At 43.0% G+C, this 23,351-nt stretch overlaps 1 protein-coding gene across 1 annotated transcript in view; it reads left to right on the forward strand.

Annotated features, from left to right (window-relative positions):
- The window catches only part of GIGYF2 (GRB10 interacting GYF protein 2), a 109,594-nt gene that overhangs the window by 24,008 nt on the left and 62,235 nt on the right, over window positions 1-23,351 (forward strand). Inside the window, exons 3-6 of the mRNA XM_040972308.1 lie at window positions 1,807-1,890; window positions 13,613-13,742; window positions 14,557-14,652; window positions 19,560-19,674. Of these exons, the coding sequence (XP_040828242.1) occupies window positions 1,850-1,890; window positions 13,613-13,742; window positions 14,557-14,652; window positions 19,560-19,674 (382 nt within the window). The 5' untranslated portion in view covers window positions 1,807-1,849. The remainder of the gene's footprint in view (window positions 1-1,806; window positions 1,891-13,612; window positions 13,743-14,556; window positions 14,653-19,559; window positions 19,675-23,351) is intronic.

Raw genomic sequence — 23,351 nt, forward strand, 5'->3', positions numbered from 1 at the left:
CCATAGCCCTTGCCTCTTTAAACAAAATGGCACCTGATACAGCTCTAGGGGCCAACTGAGTTGTGAAATCCACCTTTTTAGTGTCTGCAATCTGCTACTCTGTCTCTGCTCCTGGTCAAATCAAACAGTCCAGCATGATGGACAGTTCTTTGTCTAGGTTCACCTCCCAGTGAAAGTCCCTTCCTACCTGGTTGCTGGTGGATTTCCAGGTGCTGGTGGAGTTCAGATCATCACTTGCTGAATGCTGCTGGAGTATCAGTCACTTCCACACCACACCATTGTGTCTGCTGCCTCCAGTGTCTTTCAGTCTGGTACCCCTCTGCTGTTCTGTGCTCTCCTATTTCCTGGAATGTGCCCTCTCTGCTTCACACTGGCTAATACTTCTGTCTGTTTAAATGTGTCCTTACCCTACTCTGCCAACTTGATTCTCCTTATTTGCAATTCTTTAAGCACTCTCCATTCTGATTTCCATAGGGGTTGTACTAAGCTACATTCCCACCAGCAGTGAAGGAGGGCACCTTTCTCCCCACATCCACGTCAGCAGATGGTGTTAGTAGAGTTCTGAATGCAGGCCAATTTGACTAGAGTTAGGTGGTTTTCATTTGTATATCTCTGATGGTTAGGGAGCCTGAGGTGGTTTTCATTTGTATCTCTGATGGCTAGGGAACCTGAGCACCTTTTTATATTGTCTGTTAGCCATTTGAATCTGTTCTTTTGAAAAATGTTTGTTCATTTCCATTGCCCAATTTTTTACAGGGTTGCCATTTTTGTTTTTGTTTTTTTAAGATTTATTTATTTATTTGGAAGTCAGATATACAGAGAGGAGGAGAGACAGAGAGGAAGATCTTCCATCCAATGATTCACTTCCCAAGTGAGCGCAACGGCCGATGCTATGCCAATCTGAAGACAGGATCCAGGAACTTCTTTCCAGGTATCCCACACGAGTGCAGGGTCCCAAAGCTTTGGGCCGTCCTCGACTGCTTTCTCGGGCCACAGGCAGAGAGCTGGATGGTAAGTGGGGCTGCTGGGATTAGAACCGGCTCTCTGCTTGTTGCCTGGGAAAGCAGTCAGGACGGCCCAGGGCCTTGGGATCCTGCACACACGTGGGAGACCTGGAAGAAGTTCTGGCTCCTGGTTTAGGGTCTGCATAGCACCAGCTGTTGTAGTCACTTGAGGAGTGAACCATCAGAAGGAAGATCTTCCTCTCTGTCTGTGTTCTCTGCATATCTGACTTTGCAATAAAAGTAAATGTTAAAGAAAAAAAAACAAAGCCAAGAGCTAAGAGCTTCTTTGGAGGCTCCCATTTGGGTGCAACCAATCAAGAACTTAAAAGCCTTCCTCAGTTGCTTTCCCAGACCATGTGTGGGGCAGCTGGATGGGTAATGAAGCAGCCAGGACAGAAACTGGGGCCCACATAGGATGCTAGAAGAAATTAAAAAAAGAATGGCAGAATTGTAGAGTTAATTTACATGTACTTAGGGAACAGTGAGCTGCTGGACATTGTGTAGGTAGTTTCTGGCACTACACTTGGAGGCTTAACCTGCTGTACCATGGACACTGCGAAGACTCTTGGTGGAGCGCTGGTCCCAAATATATGAGAGTTCTAATATAATGGGGCTAGTTGTATTACTTTGCTTTTAATGTTTTTATAAAAAGAAATGCAAATATCTAATTCTTGTAACCCCTCTTAAGGGATGTTATTAACAAAATTTACTTTTTTTTCACCAAAAAATTATACCCTTGTTATGTTTTGTAGCTTGCGCTAATTCCTGACTGATTGTCTGGAGGTATTTTTCTCTTCAACAGTTTTTTCCACATACAAAACTCTGTTGTGAAAGTACGGAAAAGAATGGCAGCGGAAACACAGACACTGAACTTTGGGCCTGAATGGTGAGTTTTAACAAAATCTCATCCTGTTCAATGTTGGATGACTAATATATATCGTCATAATGTAGTGAGGTACTGGAGACTTTGTTTTATGTGTGTAATGTAAAACAGTGTGGGTAGTGTAGGAATAAATTATATTTGGTAAATGACTGCGTTCTGTGATTTTGTAACTCTTCCTTCTCTGGTAATGTTATGATAGTGGCATTAGAGATCTCCATAGTCCCAGCAGCCTAGAAACTTAATGTCTGCATCAACAAGGTCACATAATTGTAATTTTTTATGTTTATTTTCTGCTACAGTGTTATTTTGTGATTGCTATTCATAAGCTCATTTTACAAATAGATTCTATTGAAGAAGTGTCTTGATATTATTTTACTGATGGGCTAGGCAGTTAGACCAGAATTATACTGGCTATTAGCAGTAGCCCATCTTGGGTTGAGTTAGCGTTTACCATAATAACAATTAATTGACCTTTGAGTCTCTTACAGATGTGTTTGGACCCCGAATATGGAATTCTCATGGAATTTTGAGATCCATCACATTATAGTGTGACTTTTCCCCTCTCTTCTTCCTTTCCCCCCAAAGTTGGTGATTGAAGATCCTCTCTTCAGTGGCGTGAATAATAGTTATTTTTTTCCATTCAAACCTTGAATAACCCCTTTGGTAATGTCAGAGACAGCACTGAAGTAGAGACACTGGGTTAGTGTCTGAAACGCCCGCGAATGGTCAGGTGACAGTCGTCTGGTAATTGGTACAGACCTATTCCAAGACTTTTATTGCCCGATTGCATCTTTTATATGTAATTCTTAAATTTTCTTAATCCATAATAATTCACATTTAGAGATCTGAGAGAAGTCACTGTTTGAAGTTTTGAGAACTGACATAACTCCCTTATATTGATAGTTTATTATGAAATTGTTGACCTAAATAATATTGCAACTGTTTGAAATATTCTATTTTAAAATGTTCTCATTATTAAATGCATACTTTCTAGAAAAATTAGAAATGACAAATAAGCCAGAAAACATACAACCTCTGTGACTCCGCCCTCCCTGGTAACCGCTGTGGATGCTGTGGTGTATCTTTAAGGTGCTTTTGTGTGTCTTCTTGTACATTGATTTTCATAAGCTGAGCCCATTCTGTACATTACAATTTTGTAAACTGCTTTTGAAAAATAACCTAAAAGATCTTTTTCATCAATAAATATTTGCTATTCTATTAAGTGGTTGCATTGTATGGATATAACTAGTCGTCTAGGCATTCTCAGGGGTTTATTACAAAAATATTTCAGTTGAACTTTTTATACCTGAATATTTATTCACATCTTACTTTGTTTTCCTTGTAAATTTGAATTCATGTAGCTCACTCTGTAAACTAAGTTGTGTGTAGCTGTTCTGCCTTTATCTAGAATTTGTAACTGCCTTTCTTGTACTTTTTTATATACCCACATGTCTTTCTTTGTAAAACATGACTAAAATTTTCAGCTTATTTTAGGAAGGTCTTTTTTTCCCCCAAGCATCCCACTTGTAATAGGTAGCAGATAGGCAACATCTAGGAATTCAGCTAGAAGAAATAAAAAAAAGAATGGTAGAATTGTAGAGTTAATTTACATGTACTTAGGGAGCAGTGAGCTGCTGGACATTGTGTAGGTAGTTTCTGGAGGAGATGTTTCCTTGAGTTATCTGACTTCTGTGCTGGCAGGCTGAGCCGTCACCTCAAGGCTGTCGTAAATGTTTTCCTTGGCCCCTTAGGGAGAGTGTGTGCTGGCTTCTCCCACCCCGTGATGCTCACATCCCTCCTCTCATGGGATTCTCGGGTTGTGTTGGAGGGGATTTCCTTTGGTTGCTGTTTGGTGAGGAATTGGAATTATGTCCTGGCGCCCTGCAGGCCTTGGAGCTTAGGAGCTGTCCCCGGCCTGTCTGATGTGCAGGGGATTGCAGGTTCAAAGGTAGGTCCGTTTTGATTGGACCAAAGAGGAGATGAGGCTTGTGAATGCTGACACCCTGACCTAGAAATGTGCAGTGAGTGTTGTTTCCTCCAGGCATATCAAGCTCACTAAGCAGCTTAAGGATGGAGGCAGGGCAGGGCACTGGGGCCTCCAGGCAGAGTGCTTGTGTACTCAGTACCTCTAGGCATGGAGTGCTTGTGTACTGAGTAGTACAACACATACAGCAGGAGGTGTAGAAAATGGAGTGATTCATTCATTTGTGCAATCAGGAGAGAGTACAGGTTTGCACTTGTCAAAGTGTAGAATCCTTAGGTCTCAGTTTCTATTTAAGGGTGAGTTCCCTAAGCCGGGAGGAAGGTGTGATAGTCTAATAGAGAAGTAAGTATTTCTAGGCGTGAAAGTGACTTTTTAAAGCCCTTCCTCAAATCTCACCACCTTTCTTGACCTCTGCATAATGTTCCCTGCCTCCCTTTCCATTCTCCCTCTCTACTCAGTTTTTCTTCATGATCTGTATCAGTGGAACATGCCAAATATTTGACACATTTTTTCCCCTTATTTCAATCCCAGCCTCTCACCTCCTTAGACTGTGAGCCCCACTGAGGGCAGGTGCTTTGTTCTGAAGTTTTGTACAGTCTGTTCACTGCTGTATCTGTAGTGCCTGACACATAATTGGGTACTCAATAAATATATGTTCAATGAATGAATTGTTGGAAAGCAAAATCTGTGTTTTGCTCCTGTAAATCATGTATGTTTATGCCTTTGAACAGTTCTGTTTGTATTACTGATTATTTTCTTGGCATTAATTTCTTGGAACTTGGATTATTAAGCCAGCAGTTTTCATTTTTAAGGTTTTACATGATGTATGGACAGGTTGGTCAGCAGGATTGTGTGAAATTAATTTTCATCATGCTTAGCTTACCCTTCATAAAACACTAGTTACTGTCTTGATAATAGGTGTTTTGGTGCTAAAAAAAAAAAGGCCTTTTAAATGTTTCTGTTAATCATACTAGTAAATATATAAAATATGAAAATTTGGAAGAATTGGTAGTACAGAAGAAACAAGATCTAACTTGTCCTTAATCTGACTACCTGAAGAATGTTTGTTATTGTATTGGTTTGTATCTGATTGTTCCCTTTGCTACAAGTATATACCTTAAGACATTAAAAAAACCAACTAATTGTACTTGTTGTATTTGGTACTTAAGATTTTTTTGGTAGATCCTAACTTGTCTGACAAACCTAGAAGAGGCCTTTATTATAAGGGATGCGCATGCTGATGGGGGTTTTGGGGGGGAGCCATGGAACCTCTTGTGGGGTTGCCTTTGGCTTTGAGTTTTTTCAGTTCTTATCTTGAGAAACGAAGGTACTTCTGTTTCCTCTGGTGAAATAGTTAACTTTGTAGTGTCTCTCTTTAGATATATGCTTGCTTCAGGAAGGTCCCGTGGTTCTCAGTTTTGGTAAGCACATTGTTTATACATACCTGTGAAGCAAGTCAGAGTGCAAGCCTAGACTTCTAGGTTACTCACCATGGAAACAATGAGGGCAATTCTGAAGGAATTTAAAGATCTTTATTTGTTTGAAAGGCAAAATTAGTTATTGTATCCACTGGTTCGCTCTCCAAATGGCCACAACAACCAGAGCTAGATCATACTGAAGCCAGGGGCACACGGAGACAATCCTCTGCTGCTTTTCTAGGTGCATTATTAGGGAGCTAGATCAGAAGTGGAGCAGTCCAGATTCAAACCGGGCCCACAAAGGATGCTGACATTGTAGGTGCAGCTTAATGTACTATGCCACAGCAGTAGCCCAAGGTTGTGGTAATACTTTTAATTTTCAGAAAGGTTAAAAGATACCTGTGGCAACTGAGGTGATAGTAAATTAGATGTTACCTGGGATTGTATTTTAGAAGAAAATTTAACATTGGTTCAGCAAATATTTTATACGATGCTTAGTATATTCTGCCTTGTGTTAGATTCTGAGACAGCAGAGATAAAAGGAAGTGGCAGCTACTTCTGGGCTGCTGAGCGGAAAAATTGACACCAGATAACCCCCTGCAATGCCGTGATGCTGTGAGCTGGCAGGCAGGCAGCTGCTGCTGGGTCTTCCCCACTTCACTGTCTTACTGTTGTCTCAGGCTTCACATTCTTCCACAACTCAGGTCAAGAGTTCTGGGCTCTTGTATTTCATCTGAGTACTATACGTGTCCATTCACTCTCAGAAGTCTGGAGTCATCCTTAATAGTCTCTTCTGATTCCTGTATCTAGTCCTTTGCAATGTCATGTCAGTTTATTTCAAGATTAATTCTTGCACTTGTTAATGTCTCTGATTTCTTCTATTGATATCACCTTGGTAAATGACTACTGTCCTCTTGGACATAAACTATTGCAGCAACAGCCCATTGATGTTTCCTGTCTGTTCTGTTTGGCCTGCAGCTGGCTGAGTGAGCTGACCGTGTGAATGGGACCCAGTCCTCGCTAAGCTCTGCAGTGCTCTGTGTGTGCGTGCGATGCCGGTCCCTTTTCCTGTGTGTTGTCTGTTAGCTTTTTGGAGACTCCATAGGTTCTTGTGTCTTGCAAGCTCCTGAGGACCTCAGTCTTGCTTCTTTGTTCCCCACCACTCTATTTCCACTTCCTCTCTTCTCCCTTAGTCTCTCTTTTCTGCCCACCATCTCTCCTCCCCTGCAGTGGTGAATAAGATTAGAAAAACTATTCCCGACAGTAGCAAAGGGTGTGTGTAAAGACACGGAAACTGAATCGAGGAGAGGGGTTTGCCTTGGAGCGGCCCTTTTATGATAAGAAACTTTGGACTTAATCATTTTATGTCAGTGAAGAATTGTTAAGCAGGAACTATCAGACTTGCATTTGAAATAACTCATAATAGTGTGAAGTCTGGAATAGTACTTGATCATTTTGCTGTTACAGAAATAAGTGTGTAAACAAGAATTAGCTTAGGGTAGAGAGGAGATGGTTTGAAAGATATTAGGATTGAAAATTAGCCCTAATAAGTTCTCATGGCGGATTGCAGGGACGCAGAGGAGAATGAATGCAGACCCTTGTTTCAGTAGGTGGTGTTGCTGGCTGCTGTCTTTGGGAACCATGGGCAGTGGAGCCTGTGGGCTGCATGTGGCTGTGTGAGATAAGGGCTGGCCAGGAGTGCAGTCACAGCCTTTGATCACCATCATCTACAGGCATCTATATTGATGCTTCAAATTGTTTTTGTAAGCTGAAAGTTCCGAAGTAAAGAATTTGGGGGGTAGCCTTGGTTAGGTATCCTGCTGCTGCTATGTGTTAGTAGCTGTCTGTGTGAAACAAGTCTCAGGCCAGGCCAGGAAAGGGAGAGTCGTGATTTAGGGAACTCTCCTCAGGATTTGGCAATCTGGAGGTCATTAGTGAATTTAAAAAAAAAAAAAAGATTTATTTTTTTGTTGGAAAGGCAGATTTACAGAGAAAAGTAGGGACAGAGAGAAAGATCTTCCATGCGCTGGTTCACTCCCAAGTGGTTGCAATGGCCGGAGCTGAAAAGGTCGGAAGGCGGCAACCAGGAGCTTCTTCTGGCTCTCTCACGAGGGTGCCATTTCAAGGTTTGGGGCCGTTTGCTGCTGCTGTCCCAGGCCACAAAGCAGTACCCATAGGGGATCCCCGGCTGCTGCAAGGTGAGGATTTAGCCATTGTGCTGGGCCTCCTTGGTGAATTTTGTAAAGCAGTGGAGTGGTGGAAGAAGCCAGGTTGCAATTGTTTTGAATTGTTCTGGAAGGAAGAACAGTTCATAACTGCAAAAAAGAAAGAAGTTGCTGCAAGTAAGGAAATTCTAAGGAAACCAGCTAAGCGGAAAGCGTGCGAGGAAGGATTGACTTTCCAGAAGAGAGGTTTGTATAGAGATTAAGAACACTGATGAGCTTTTTGGGATAGGAGTTACTCAAATATGTTAGCATTTCTAAGTGTCTTGTAGGTAAAAAAAAAAAAAGGACTGTGATTAGGATTTGGTAAATTAGAAGGCAGAGTATAACCTCTGTTCTCAGCTTGACTCAGTCTCTCCACAACAGCTGGAGTAACCTCTGGCTGTGCTATATGTAACATTGGTGCCTATAAGCAACTTAAAAAGTCCTGTCTGGACATTGGAAAGGCCCTTGAGTACTTTGGAGTGGATGGGGTAGTAAGTGGATTTGAAAGCTTCCTTTAAGAACTGCTGAACAAATTAGAGGGGTGTTAGGCCATGAGAGGAGGGACTGTGAGACACGATGACTGTCCATATTGAAATAATTTTCACTTGGATGTTGCTTGAAACTCTTGGGAAGGATATTGGGTCAGCTCAAAGAGATATTTTAAGATAGTAAATGTATATTATAAAAGTAATGTTGGGCAGAAAAGCCCATGATTTTTAAAAGATTTATATTTATTGTAAAGTCAGATATACAGAGAGGAGGAAAGACAGAGGGGAAGATCTTCCATCCATTGATTCACTCCCCAAGCGGCCGCAACAGCCGAAGCTCAGCCAATCCAAAGCCAGGAGCGTAGCCTCCTCTGGGTCTCCCACGTGAGTGCAGGTCCTAAGGCTTTGGGCCTTTCTCTGCTGCTTTCCCAGGCCACAAGCAGGGAGCTGGATGGGAAGTGGAGCTGCTGGGATCAGAACCGGCACCCATATGGGATCCCGGGGTGTTCAGGGTGAGGACTTTAGTCGCTAGGCCATGGCGCTGGGCCCTTGAATAATTCTTAAACCCTGGAAATTTGGGTATGTAAATGTCTTTTTAGTGTATGTTCTACTGACTGGGTCAGTTTTGTAATCCCTTAGCTTCATTTTTCTTGTTGAATTGGGGTTGTGGTGAAGCTTAAATGAGATTAAATTAACTTAATTATGTGTAAAGTTCCTAGCTTTGGTTCTCAGAGGATATTAGTGTTGGGTCTGTAGGAAAGTACTTCTTAGGAAGTAGTTTCCTGGAAAGCCCCTCAGTCGTAGTTGAATCACGCCTTTTTGGGCATGTTCGTTTGTCACCTGTTTGGTCAGCCTGTCTTTTGCGGGTTGAACTAAATGACCTTTAAGCCCATAAATGTTTGGAAAGGGCACAAAGACCTTCCCAGTAGTTATGGTCTGTCTGTATACTAAGGAGTTTTGGCCTCCTGGAGAAATGATTGGTTCCAGATCTGAGGCAAGAAATAATGTAAGTTCAGTTCAAACAGATGGAGTCCAGATAAACTCCAGATGGAGATGAAACTGTTAAAGACCATTTAGGGTCATACAGAAAGAACCCAAAAGCCAGTTTCAATTCAGAATCTTCCCCTACTCAAAGAAGACACAATTGGAACAGTGTCAGTACCAATTGCAGAGAATTGAGTTGTATTAAAAATTGTTTGTTACTGTTGAGTATACTAATGAACCCGTTCTTATTTTGAAAAGTAATGAAGAAGAAGGCATTTTACTTTAGTTCTTTTATATATTGTTCCTTTGGTTGACTCTACCAGTTAGTCTCAGAGGAAAGTGTCTTTTTGTAGAAACACCCCCAACTAATAAATAAGTAAATGAGGTTGATAGAATATAGTCATTTTGCACATTTAATGGGCTTATGGGTCCTTAAGTATTCATCATCAGTGGCTGCTGCTATCGCCAAAAGCAACCAGGCACAATGCCTACTGCGAGAGTCATATACCACCCGAGAGAAAGTTCTGCAGATAGAATAGAATGCACATCTCTTTTTTAAAAAAATGCTTGTTTTACTTCCTTGAAAGCAGAAGGAGTGAGAGAGGGGGAGAGAGAGAGAGAGAGATAGATTGATTGATTGATTCTTCTATCTGCCAGGCAGGCTGAAGCCAAGAGCCAGGAGTTTTGTCTGAGTCTCCTATGTGGTACAGGGGCCTGAGTGGGACAGACAGGGCTTCTACTGGTGCCCATTGAAGTTGCCGGTGTTATAGATGGTTGCTTAATTGGCTGTGCCACATCTTCCCCTATGGTGTGCATCTCATTGAGTCTACACCTAGAGCCCAGTTTACATTAAACGAAGAGGATGAGGAAAATCGAAAAATCTAGACCTTAAAAAACATCAGGGTAAAATATGCAACACTTGTCTTTGAAATGTTTTCAAAGAAGGCTTTCATTGGGTCATGAAAGATCAGATGTGGACATGGGTATTTGTGGCTGAGTGATTGGCACAGGGAAGTTTGTCACATTTTGAACATTATCCATAATGAAAGTTAAAAAATATTAGACCTGAGAGGAAAAAACCCTACAGTCACACTGTACTAGTGCATTTTCTTAAAATTTTCTATGTGTAAAATATTTTTAGGGGCAACAGTTTGGGATGCCCTCATTCTGTATTGGAGTACTGGTTCAAGTTGCAGCCGTGCCCCCCCCCCCCCCCGTTGCAGCTTCCTGCTAATGCACACCCCCGGAGGCGGCAGGCGAGGGCCCAAACACCTGGGAGACCCATGCTGAATCCTAGGCTTTTTAGCTGGTTCTAGTCCTGGCTGTTGGCTGTTGCAGTCATTAAGAGGTAAACCAGTGGTGAAAGATTCGTTTTTCTCTGTCTCTGCCTTTCACATACAATAAACTTAAAAACAGAGAATTACTGTATCAACTGGATACTGGAGAACTCAAATCAGAAAGTTTGGTTTGGCATGCATGCGTATGCTGGGTATTACTTTGTCTTGATGCTCATTTAAAAAAAATTACTGTTTTCATCTTACTTGAGTGATGGGTGGGGGAAGAGAAAGAGACAAAACTCTTCCGTCTGCTGGGTTCACTTTCCAAATGCTCAGAGTAGCTGAGATTGGGCCAACCTGAGAGAGAAGAGCAGAACTCAGTCTGGATCTCCCATGTGGGAGGACTGAAGTACTGGGACTGTCACCCGCTGCCTCCTAGGGTGCGCATTAGCAGGAAGCTGGAATCAGAAGTGGATCTGGAACATGAACCCAAGCACCCCAGTGAGGGATGTAAAATCTCAAATAGCGTCTTAACTGTGCCAGACACCTGCCCCACAGTGTAGCAATTTTGTATATCATGCTTGTTTTGGTTTTACAAATAAAGCTTAGCAATTTCGGATATACATTTTAAAGCTTCTGTTGGTTTTTTCTTAGGCCAAGCGTCTGAATTTATTTAAATAAAATACCTTGATCCCTTTTAGCTTTGCTGTTTCCTTTTCATAAGCTGGGCAGTCCTGCCCGTCATCAGCTGCTGCTGTAGCTTGTTCCCCACTTGTAGTGACACAGCACTGCCGTGGGATATTGCTACTGTTAACAGGTCCCTCTCTCCTTTTGGCAGACATCATTTTAAGTTCTTTGTATTTACAAGCTTAACTTATAACTAACTATAATATTTTACAAATGATAGGAAGATCACTTTTCCACTGGAATAAAAGCATGGGCTAAAAATACCAGTCATACCCCAAAGCGACCACTTCATTCCTGTACGTTTTTGGGGGGGGGGTGGGGAGGCATTGTATATTTGCTGTTCTCTCCCTCCCTTCTTTGAAAAGAGATGTATGTGTTTAAAGTATTGCAGACAGTAGAAATCTTCTATTGCTGGCTTCCTGCCCAGATGACCTCAATGGACAGCTGAGGGCCAGGCTAAAGCTAGGAGCCAGGAGCTTTATCCAGGTCTCCTACATGGGTGGCACAGGCCAAATATTTGAGGCATCCTCCACTGCTTTCCCTAGGCCATTAGCAGGGAGCTGCATCAGGAGTGGAGCAGCCTGGACACAAGCTGGCACTCATGTAGAATGCTGGTGTCATGGGTGAACTCGACTCCAATTCCACAACACTGGCCCCTCTCACCTCTTTTCAGAAAACGGATTCATTTGTAATGTAGTGTCCATTTATTTTTGTTTATTTGAAAGGCAGAATGAGGGAGGGTACAGATCAATTGAGGGATGCCTTTGATCGTGTCCCCAGGAATTGGTGCTGTTGGGGACAGAAGTCTGGGACCTAGAACTCCACCGGGGTCTTCCACATGAAGTGGCAGGAACTCAGTTAAGCCCTTACCCGCTGCCTCCCAGGATGTGTGCTAGCAGGAAAGCAGAGAAACGACAGGGCAGCCCGACTTGCCTGGGCACTCTGCCAGGATAGCGGGTGTTGCTGTCCCACAGGCCAAGGCTTCCCTGCCATCTTCTCCCCACCCCCACCTTTTTTAAAAGTTCAAAATTAAAGTAGTTTCTCTTTACCCACTCTTGTTCCTTAGAGGCAACATCTGTCTGTAGAGTATATTTTTTTGTTTGTTTTCTCTATTTTGCTGCACTTTAAAATTCTCTAGACTAATTAATTGCTTATATTAAAAGATAGCTAATATCACGGGTACAATTGAACCTCCCTTTTGCAGTTACAGTCTTACCGTGAGTGTTCTATTTGTCAAATCCGTGTTTACTTCTCTGTTTTTGCTATATTTTGTATGTGTCTGTAAACAGTATGGTTCTGTTTGCAGGTTTATAAAGTTATCTTTATTATAATGCAGTTTTTTTCTTTTGTGTATCATACTTAATGAACTGTTTTAAGTATTATCAAGTAGTCAAATAATGTGATTGGTTATACCAAATCGCTCTTTTAAAAAAAGATTGATTTATTTTTACTGCCAAGTTAGATATATAGAGGAGGAACCTCCCCTCGTGAGGTTCTGGCTGATCCGAAGCCAGGAACTAAGAGCTCTTTCGGGTCTCCCACGTGTGTGCAGGGTCCCAAGGCTTTGGGCCGTCCTCAACTGCTTTCCCAGGCCACAAGCACGGAAAGGATGGGAAACAGGGCCACCGGGATTAGAACTGGTGCCCATATGGAATCTCAGCATGTTTAAGGCAAGGACTTCAGCAACTAGGCCATGGCGCTGGGCCCCCGAATCGCTTTTTGAAGTGACTGTCTCAAGTTATTCACTTATTAAAGGTTTATTATTATTATTTTTTAATTATTTGAAAGACAGAGACACACAGATACATAGACATATCCATCTCCTGGTTCATGCCCCAAATGACCATGGCTGCTAGGTCTGTGACAGGCCCATGCTAGCAACCAAGAACTCCATCCTGAAAGCCTCCGTGGTGGCATGCATCTTTCACTGCATTTCCAAGCCCATCGGCTGGAACTTGAAACAGCACTTTGTTTAAGGTGGCTTGGTGTACCTGCGCCAGTGCTGGCCCGCTTGTTTCAGTACATCGTCTCAAGAACTGCTTCCAATACTTGGGTATTGTCAGACATCAATTTTTTAAAAAGTTATTTCAAAGAAATCTCCCATTCACTGATTAAATCTCCAAATGCCCGAAGCAGTTAGGGCTAGGCTAGTCTTAGCTGGGAGTTAGGGACTCGATCCAGGTTTTCCTGGGGGATGCTCTCTCCCATGGTGCTCATAAGCAGGAACCTTGGAGGAAAATTGGAGACTCAAACCTGGACACTCTGGTGTGGGGTGCTGGCTTGGTCAGTCTTCTCTTACTGGCTGTAGAGTGCTGCCCCGGATGCTAATTTTTATGAATGAATGATGGCAAGGTGTTATGTCACTTTTCTTGTTAGCACCTGTGACAATTTGGAAGGAGTGTGCCCTCCTTGCTCCCTAGCTTGTCAGAGACATGCCATGAATCGTTTTAGATGAAGGGTGACTGGCTCCAGGCTTGTCTAGTTGTTGCTTAGTGAACTGCTCTCAGTGTGCTTTGACAACAGGCTGTATTAAATGTTAAATCTTTGATACCTTGAGATAATGCAATTTCTTCCTGTTCTTCCAAAGAAGTGACTTGAAATTTTGTTTGTATATTATGCAAAATAAATTCACTGTCCAAATATTTGACACTCTTTTTTTTTTTTTTTGGGTCTGATTCAGGCTGCGTGCTTTGTCCAGTGGTGGGAGTATTACGTCCCCTCCTCTCTCTCCAGCATTGCCCAAGTATAAATTAGCAGATTATCGTTACGGCCGAGAGGAGATGTTAGCGCTTTTCCTTAAAGACAATAAGGTAAGAGGTTCGGTGCAGGATGCGTCGTTTACTCTGTGCGGTGACGTGTGGCTGTGTGAAAGCATGATGCACTTGGATTGTCCTGTACTTCTCTCCACCTTGGCCATCTTCGACTTTGTGACCTGCAGTCTTTATCAGGGGTTCTTCTGCATGTAACATGGTTTTAGAAGAAATTCAAGCTGTTTTTGCAGTAACAGGCAGCATCAGGGACACTTTAGCTCATGGTGTGCTGGCTGAAAAATGAGGGCTTTCTCTGATTTACACCTTGCACCCTGCTTCCAGATGGAAAGGATCAAGAGGCGGAGCTAGCCTCTGGGCCTTTTCTTTTATGAGTTAAATATAACGTTTTCCTGTTTGCCTCTTTCAAAATATGTATGCCATTGAGTCTGATCTTGTCTGAAAAGCTTTCACTTGTATTTGTAGCAGCAATTTAAAACACAAGAGCATTTTGTTTAAAGATTTATTATTTTGTAAAGGCAAATTTACACATAGAAGGGGAGACAGACAGATCTTCCGTCTGCTGATTCATTCCTCAAGTGGCTGCAATGGTCAGAGCTGAGCCAGGCGCTTCCTTCCAGTCTCCCATCAAGGTCCAGGATTCTAGGACTTGGGCCATCCTCTGTTGCTTTCCCAGACCACAAACAGGGTACTGGATGGGAAGTGGAGCAGCCCATGCACAAACCAGTGTTCCTATGGGATCCTGGCAGATGCAAGGCAATGATTTAACCGTTAGACCAGTGTGTCAGGCCGTGTGTGTTACTTCTTTAACTAGAGTCATAGCGTATTTCTCATGGTCATGTGTTTGCTTGTTCAGATACCTTCTGATCTCCTGGATAAAGAATTTCTGCCCATTCTGCAAGAGGAGCCCTTGCTGCCGCTGGCTCTTGTACCCTTCACAGAAGAAGAACAGGTTTGTCTTGAACTCTGAGCTGCAGATCCAAGCATGAGTACGGGGAGCCACTGCTTAGAACCCAAGGGTGTTCTGTATCCTTATGGTTCTGCCTCCTTACATTTTGTTGGTATGTGGTGTGGAGATGTTGCTAGATACAGTGGAAAGCTTAGAGGAGTACTCTGTAGAGACAGGAAAGTGTGTTTGCATCCTTAAGGATTACTGCAACCATCCCTTGTAATTGATTATGAAGCTACTGTTAGGGGGGAGGGAGAGGCCATCTTTGCAGAGAGCGTTGTTCAGAAGTAATTTTCTGTCTGAACTTTTTAAGATTTTTATATTATTTGAATAGCAGAGTTAGATATTCACTCAACTAAATGGCCTCAGTGGCCAGAACTGAGCTGGTCCAAGACTGGAAGCCTGGAGCTTCCTCTAAGCTTCCTTTTTGAGTGCAGGTACCTTAGAATTTGTACCAACCACCACAGCTTTTCCAGGCCATAAGCAGGGAACTGGCTCAAAAGTGGAGCAGTGAGAGCTCACACCAATGCCCATATGAGATGCCAGCACTGCAGGCAGGAGCTTGGCCCGCCCTGCTGTAGAGCCAGCCCAGCGTGAGTTCTTAGCAGTGATTTTCCTGCTAGTAGAAAATGTATATTCTCAGGTCACAAGCACTCAGGTTTTTCCTGTAACCTGGGTTTGGTGATGTGAGAAATAAACTTCTGATCGATAAATAGCAAATTTTGTGTTGCCCCCCCCCCTTTTAAGATTGATTGATTTATTTAAAAGAGTTAGAGGGAGAGATGGAAAGATTTTGTGTTTGCTGGTTCACTCCTCAGTGCTGGACAAGGCCAGGAGCGTCACCTCGGTCTCCCTTGTGGGAGCAGAGCCCCAGCTTCAGCCATCTTGTGTTGCTTGCCCAGATGTGCAGAGGTGGGCTGGGTGCAGTTGCTGAGTAGTGTGGCCATTGCCACCACTGCCACTCAGTACTCAATATTTTCATCATGCCTCCTTGTGATAACCCTGGGTATTTTCCTTACATTCTTAGGAGAATTAAAACGCTCCTTGTCTGAAACTGTTTTAAAATCAAAGATACAATATTAACTTTGAGTAGTTTTCAGAACCATTGTTTCAGAACCTTGGTTTTCTTCACGACTTTTTCTATATTATGTTTTTTCTATCTTTAGTCATCAGACTCGGTATCTCTTCAGCAGATAGTGTCATTGACTAAAAGATGTTTATTCCTGTAAAGAATACACAGAACAAATACAGGGTCTTTTCTCAAATGATGTCTGAAGTTGTTATACCTGACTATTTGCACCTGACTATATATTGGCTTTATTTTTCTCAAAAGTATTTTTATTATGTGCTTCAAATAAGTGTGTGTAATTATATTAGAAACATCAACGCATTTGCTATTCATATATATCAGAGTTTAAGGTTATAACATATCTGTGTGTCTTTTATTTGTTTTTAGTTTTTATTTTTACTTGTTTTTCAAGGACACCCGTTATTTTTATTGGACAGGCAGTTATACAGAGAGTAGGAGATACAAAGAGAAGGATCTTTTGTCTACTGGTTCACTGCTGTAGTGGCCTCAGTGGCCAGAGTTGAGTTGATTGGAAGCCAGGAACTTCTTCCAGGTCACTCGTGTGGGTTCAGGGTCCCAAGACTTTGGACCATCCTTCACGGCTTCCTAGGCCATATGCAAGGCCTTGTACCCATGTGGGAGACCTGGCTCCTGGCTTCGGATCTGCTCAACTCCAGCAATTGCAGCTGCTTGGGGAGTGAATCAGTGGGTGGAGAATGTTTCTGCCTCTCCTTCTGTTTGTATATCGGCCTTCTCAATACAAACAAAAGCAAACAAGTAAATGTTGGTAGAGAAGAAGTAAAACTGTCCTTATTTGCCGATGACATGATGTTATAAATGGAAAACCCCTAAGAATTGACAGTAAGCTTCTAGAAAATCCTTAGAGTCAGCACAGTTGTAGTGTACATGGTTAATCCCCAGAAGGCAGTTCTGTGTATTTACTCTAGTCATGAATGACTCTAGTAAGTAATTCCTAGTCAATAACTGGGAATGAATGATCCCTATGGTTAATTTCAAGACATTGCTATCAAGTAAGCTTTTTAAAACGTGGTTTTCTATTATATTTATAGAGTTTCCCTCCTGTGCTTCTCTGAGTGCATTTTTCCTGTATTTGCAATAATATAGTCCTTTTGCAGTCAGAATGCCAACATTTTGTTCTCTTTGTGTGCCACTATGTTTTAGCTATAGGTATTGATAGGCGTAAGCAAAAGTATCTTGTCAAGGTGTACAGAACCGTTTCATTGGGGTCCTTCTTTGAGGACTAAAGATGCCTACTATAGGGCTTCTTTGTCCTGCTGCTCCAATTAAAGCAGACTTAAATGCAATGGAAAGGAATCTAAACTCATGGTTTGGGAGACTTGATATTAAGATGGCAGTACATTTCATGAACAGACATTTCTCAGAAGAACAGGTTCAAATGGCTAACAGGCAACATTTCAAAGTGGTTTTCGTGGTCATTGCCAGCCCAGATCTTCAAGTCCAGTGCTCTTTCATAGGGATCCTAAGCTTCATTCGGAATTGGCCAGAACCCTTTATCATCAAAACAATCTTGGGGGAAAAAAAAAGAACAAAACAGCAGTGTTGGAGGACTCACACTTGCTTATTTCAAAGCTTATTACAAAGCTTAGTAGTCAAAACAGTTCCATATCACGTTATACAAACAGGTCAGTGGAACAAAATAGAAAGCTCTGAAGTAAACCGATGTTGTTCTGCACTGTCGGTTGAGTGCATGAAGTTGAAAATGAGGATACCATTGTGTTACTGCTGCCATACCTGTACTGCATTATGATTCATCGCTGTGCTAGCTGTTGTTCTTTCTTAAATTGTATGTACGCATTGCATGGGAGAAGTAGCAGATCCAGGGCTAGGCAGCCTCGTGCCCAGGACTCGGAGGCACCTGCTGCTTGCTGGTGCACGGCAGGTTGTGCTTCCGGGCCGCACAGCTGTGTAGGTGCTGATCTTCCCGTAGTTATCAGTGCAACCTCAGTCTTCTGGTCTAAAGTTACTTGATCAGATGATTAAATACGTAGAAAATCTCAATAAAACAACTCAACTCACATTGATAAGTTACAAAATTTATCCAAGCAAATTATGCTGAGTAAAATTTTGAACCAAGTATGTAATAAAGGAGAAAATGAGTCATGGAAGAAAAAATTCAGGAATGAAGCAAGTTTTTAACAGGTTACCTGAATTGTTTGAACGAAGGACGTGTAGATACACTATTTCAGTTGATTTTCTTGAATCAAGATTGACAGTCAGCAGGACCCGTGTTAGTCTGAACTACTCAGTGCATCTCAGCACTCTCGGGGTTCTTTCTCCTTTCCCATGGTGAGTCGAAGCGTTGCTTCTTGCCCCTTAGCCAGGGTGGTCTCCACTGCGGAGAGGAGCAAGGTTCATTTCCTCACAAGGAAGGGCGTAGGCAGACATTGTCTTAGCTTAGCATTCTCTCATAAATTCTCCTTCTGATGTCCACAGGTTTTTTACTTTATTGTCAGATTTTTTATAAATAGAATTAGTTCCTGGTTTTATTTTGTCTAAGCCTTACACATGTTTTTTAAGCTTTATTTTATTTATTAGAAAGGCAAATTTACAGAAAGAGAAAAAAAGAGAAAGATCACCCATTGAATGCTTCACTCCCCAAGTAGCTGCAATGACAGGAGCTGAGCTGATCTGAAGCCAGGAGCCAGGTGCTCCTGGGTCTTGCACATGGGTACAGAATCCCAACGTTTAGACCATCATCTACTGCTTTCCCAGGCCACAAGCATGGAGGGAAGTGGAGCATCTGGGACAGAACCCGTGCCCTCATGGGTCTTGGTGTGTTCAAGGCGAAGACCTTAACCACTGAGCCATTGCACCAGACCCAATTCATTTCATTTTTTATAAGATTTATTTATTTGAAAGACAGAGATGTTAATCTCTTGGTTCACTTCCCAAATGTTCTCAATGACCCAACCTGGGCTTATCTATAGCCAGGAGTCATGAGCTTCATCTGGGTCTTTCATGTGGCTGCAGTGGGGATCCTCTATTGCTCTTCTAGATACACTAACAGGGAGCATGAACTACCGTCCTTGTGGGACGTTGGCACCACAGGTTGAGCCTTAATTTATTACTCGTGGCACCGACCCAGTATTTCATTTATCTTCAAATAGGCATACTTTAGCTCCTTGTTCCACTTGGTCCTGTGGTGAGGCTAGTGCGCTGTGATCTTGTAGTGTTCAGCCCTTTCCCAGCCGGGCTGTGGGCGCCACTGCAGTTCATCACCTAGTTCATGCAATTTTACTGTTTATTTCAAGCATTCCCTTACGCTTGCCATGAATGTGTCATTCAGGTGATAATTTCATACTGATTCTTATTTGCTCATTCTCCTTTTACGTCGAATTCCTGCCATCATAAGTACTGTTTGGAGTTGGTGTTTCATATTGGTGGATAGATAGAGGCATAAGAAGGCCATTTTCCCCATGCTGCTTGTGGGGCGTCTTTGTGTACCTCCCTCTTATTCCCACCTTTGTCCAGTCAAGCCTTCCCTCAGACCCTTTCATGTCAAGTCTGTTGTCTTACAGAGCCGTCTCCCTTCTGTTACATGTTTAGCATATCTGCTGCTTCCGCTGCGCCTTTCCCCCCTCAGCCTCCTCGTGCACGGCCTTGGTGGCAGTGTTCATGATTTGGAGCTGTTGGTGACAGCAGGTTTGGGGTCATCTGCTTACATTTTGTAGTTACAGTTTCTTTATAATTTGTAATGATTAGATGCAGTGGGAGGTGGGGAGAAGGAACGTGTGTAGTTCATCTGTTTTATACGTTTTTCTTTATTTTTTCCTGTTTGTTTTTTGTTTTTTTTTGGCAGAGGAACTTTTCCATGTCTGTAAATAGTGCTGCTGTCCTGCGATTGACAGGACGAGGAGGAGGAGGAGGCACGGTGGTGGGGGCTGCTAGAGGTCGAAGTTCTTCAAGAGGGCGAGGTGAGCTTCCAAGTGAAAACGGCATCTCTGCGCGGCTGCCTGATCAGTCCCGGTCCACCCGGCGCAGCGGGGCGTCCGAGCAGGGGTGAGGGTGCCCCGGCCAGAGCGGGGCTCAGCGGTGTGCCAACTCTGCGAGAGCGGGACACCACGCAGTTACACAGTGTTCGCTTACTGAAACTCTGCTCGCGTAAATCCATGTCCTAGGGACCTGTGTTCGTGCTGCCTGGTTCTCTGCTGCCTGCTGCCTATTTGGGATGATTGGCTGTCTGGTTTTCTGTACGAGCATCCTTGATGTCAGTAATATAAATGTTTCCTTGCACATTTAACTAAGTTGACTAAATTATAGCAGTATCTTAAACATACCTTTTCCTTTTTTTCCTAAGAGATGCTTTAGAAATGGAGAGAGTGGGTGTTTGCTGTGGCAGGCGCCATTTTTTGGACACCACACCACCAGGATTAGCACCATTGCAACTGAGGAGAAATGTTTTTTTTTCCGTTAAGGTTGCACTTCCTCCAGTTTTTCCCTTGTCCATTCTTCTTCTTCTTCTTTTTTTTTTTTTTTTAAAGATTTATATTTATTTTTATTGGAAAGGCGGATATACAGAGAGGAGAGACAGAGAGGAAGATCTTCCGTCCGATGATTCACTCCCCAAGTGAGCGCAACGGGCCGATACTATGCCGGTCCGAAGCCAGGAGCCTCTTCTGGGTCTCCCATGCGGGTGCAGGGTCCCAAGGCTTTGGGCCGTCCTCGACTGCTTTCCCGGGCCACAGGCAGGGAGCTGGAAGGGAAGCGGGGTCGCTGGGATTAGAACCAGCACCCATATGGGATCCTGGGCGTGCAAGGCGAGGGACCTTAACCACTGCGCCATCGCGCCGGGCCCTCCCTTGTCCAGTCTTACAAAGATGTTTCTTTTAGAAGGTTTTGTGAATGATATGTAAAGTGCTATTTCCGGTTGTGTTTCTCCTTAATTTCTCTCTAGAACAGTGTTTCAGAAATCTCCGTAGTTACTAATGTCACCTAATAAGAAATATCCTGTGACCAGTGTTGTGGTGCCATGGGTTAAGCCGCCATGTAGGATGCTGGCATCCCCAAATAGAATGCTCTTTGACGTTGCAGCTACTCCCATTTCCAGGCCTCAGAAGGCTGTGCAGAATGGCCTACATACTGCTCCCTGCCTCTCATGGCAGTCCTGGGTGGATTTCCAGACTCCTGGCTTCAGCCTTTGTCAACACTTGACTGTTGGGGTTATTTCAGAGGTCAGCAGTGGATGAAACATTTGTTTCTGTCTTTCAGTGTTGCTGTGGCTCTGCCTTTCAGGTAAATAAATTACAATAAATGAATATATTTTAAAAAAGAAATATGGTTGCTACACAATTTGACATGATGAGATCTAGGTGTGCGGGGTGTACGTCACCTGTCGCACAGGCAGTTCAGGCTCCCGCGCTGAGGTAGGATTCCTTGGCGAAGAATCTGTTGGGAATACTTACATCTTGGTGGTGTGGTTTTGTTTGAAAGATGGGACTAACAGCTCAGTGTCTGGTCTCCATGTGGACACTCCTGTATTCTGCTGTGTGGTGGCAGCAGGAAGGGCTTGCTTGGGTAGCTTTGCCTCTGATACTTTTCAAAGTAAGTCAGGAGATCTTAATCAGGAAGTGGAAACCACAGACTTTTTGTGATGTGAATACCAGCCAGTCGCCAAGCAGGCCTTTGTTATTTTTTAAATCACATATGAAGAAACGAGTGAATGATGAAATGTCTGCTTTTTGGTTGCTCTGAAGTAGAGGTTAACACAGAGTAGAACTCCTCTTGCAATCTGAGTTTAAACTGGGTTGTATAAAAGGTAGATGCTATAACAAATATTTGAAAGAACGGTGTGGAACTTATTTAAAACGAATGACCTGATTTTGGAAAATATTTCTAAAATCATTGCTTCAAATGCTGTGTTTTCTTTTTTGTGAGTGTACTATTATTTTGAAAGGCAAAGTTGCAGCGAGAAAGAGAGAGCTTCCGTTGGTTAATTCACTCCCCAAATGGTTCCGACAGCTGAAGCCTGGATGTTCTTCCGGTTCTGCCACATGAGCACAGGGCCCACAGTGCTTAGGCCGTCCTCCACTGTTCCCAGGCTGGCACTAAATGTGTTGCCTATGTGGGATGTTGGCACTGTAGCCAAAGGTTTAGCCTGCTCTGCGACAATGTCAGCTCTGCCATTGATTCGTTCAATGATTTCAAAAAATTTCATTTTATACAACAACATTGTAATTGTATGTAGTCTGTGGTTTCTAATTTTATTAGTTTAGTAATGTTTATTATGTTTGCTCTTATATGAATAGAGCTCGCTTTTACTTATTTGTTTTTTCTCTTTATTTTGTTGATAATATTTTATTTATTTTTAAGATTTATTTTATTTTTATTGGAAAGTCAGATATTCAGAGTTGGAGAGACAGAGAGGAAGATCTTCCGTCCGATGGTTCACTCCCCAAGTGAGCGCAACGGCCGATGCTATGCCGATTTGAAGCCAGGATCCAGGAACTTCTGGGTCTCCCACATGGGTGCAGGGTCCCAAGGCTTTGGGCCATCCTCGACTGCTTTCCCAGGCCACAGGCGGGGAGCTGGATGGGAAGTGGAGCTGCTGGGACTAGAACCGGTGCCCGTATGGGATCCCGGGCATTCAAGGCAAGGACTTTAGCCACTAGGCCATGGCGCCGGGCCCAAAAGTGTCTATTTTACAACTTGAGTCATTTTTGATACCAAAATTCTCTGACTGTTATACCTGTAAATATCTTAAATTACTAAATGCTAAACAGATGAATGGAAGAACCAGGTCAATTTTTCACCTTCCCATTTTGTTGGTTAGAATATTTCAGAAATAAGACAAATCCACACTCATTTTGTCTATGATCATTTAAAAGTATATTTTATCTAATTTTTAAGATTTACTGAGGAGGAGAGAGATCTTCCATCTGCCAATTACTCTCCTTGTGGCCTCAGTTGCCAGAGCTGAGCTGATGTAGAGCCAGGAGCTCTTCCAGGTCCCACATGGGTGCAGGGTTCCAAGATTTGGGCCATTCTGTTCTGCTTCCCCAGGCCATAAGCGGGGATCTGGATGCGAAGTGGAGCAGACGAAATACAAACTGGGGCCCATATGGAATCTTGGCGCATGCAAGGCAAGGAATTAGTCACTCACTAAGTTGTTGTGCCAGTACAAGAAGTATATATTAATTAAAGTATATATGTATTAAAGATTTATTTTATTTTTTATTGGAAAGTTGAAATGTTTTCTCTGCTTGTGACCTGGCAAAGCAGTCAAGGACGGTCCAAAACCCTGGGACCCTGCACCTGCATGGGAGAACTGGAAGAGGCTCCTGGCTCCTGACTTCAGATTGGCTCAGCTCCAGCCATTGAGGCCACTTGGAGAGCAAATCATTGGACAGAAAATCTTCCTCTCTTGTCTCTCCTCCTCTCTATATCTGACTTAATAATAAAAATAAATAAATAAATATTATAAAAAAGTATTTGTTTGAAAAGCAGTATTAGAGGAGGAAAAGTGGGAGATAGGAATTCTGTTTGCTGGGTCACTACTCACATGGCTGTAGTAGCCGGAGCGGGGCCAGTCCAGTGCAGGAGCCATGTGCTTCTACCTGGTCTGCCACGTAGGTGCAGGGGCTTGTGGCTTTTG

Source organism: Ochotona curzoniae, unplaced genomic scaffold, assembly GCF_017591425.1.
Source record: "Ochotona curzoniae isolate NIBS_2020 unplaced genomic scaffold, NIBS_Ocur_1.0 contig_2294, whole genome shotgun sequence".
Lineage (NCBI taxonomy): Eukaryota > Metazoa > Chordata > Mammalia > Lagomorpha > Ochotonidae > Ochotona > Ochotona curzoniae.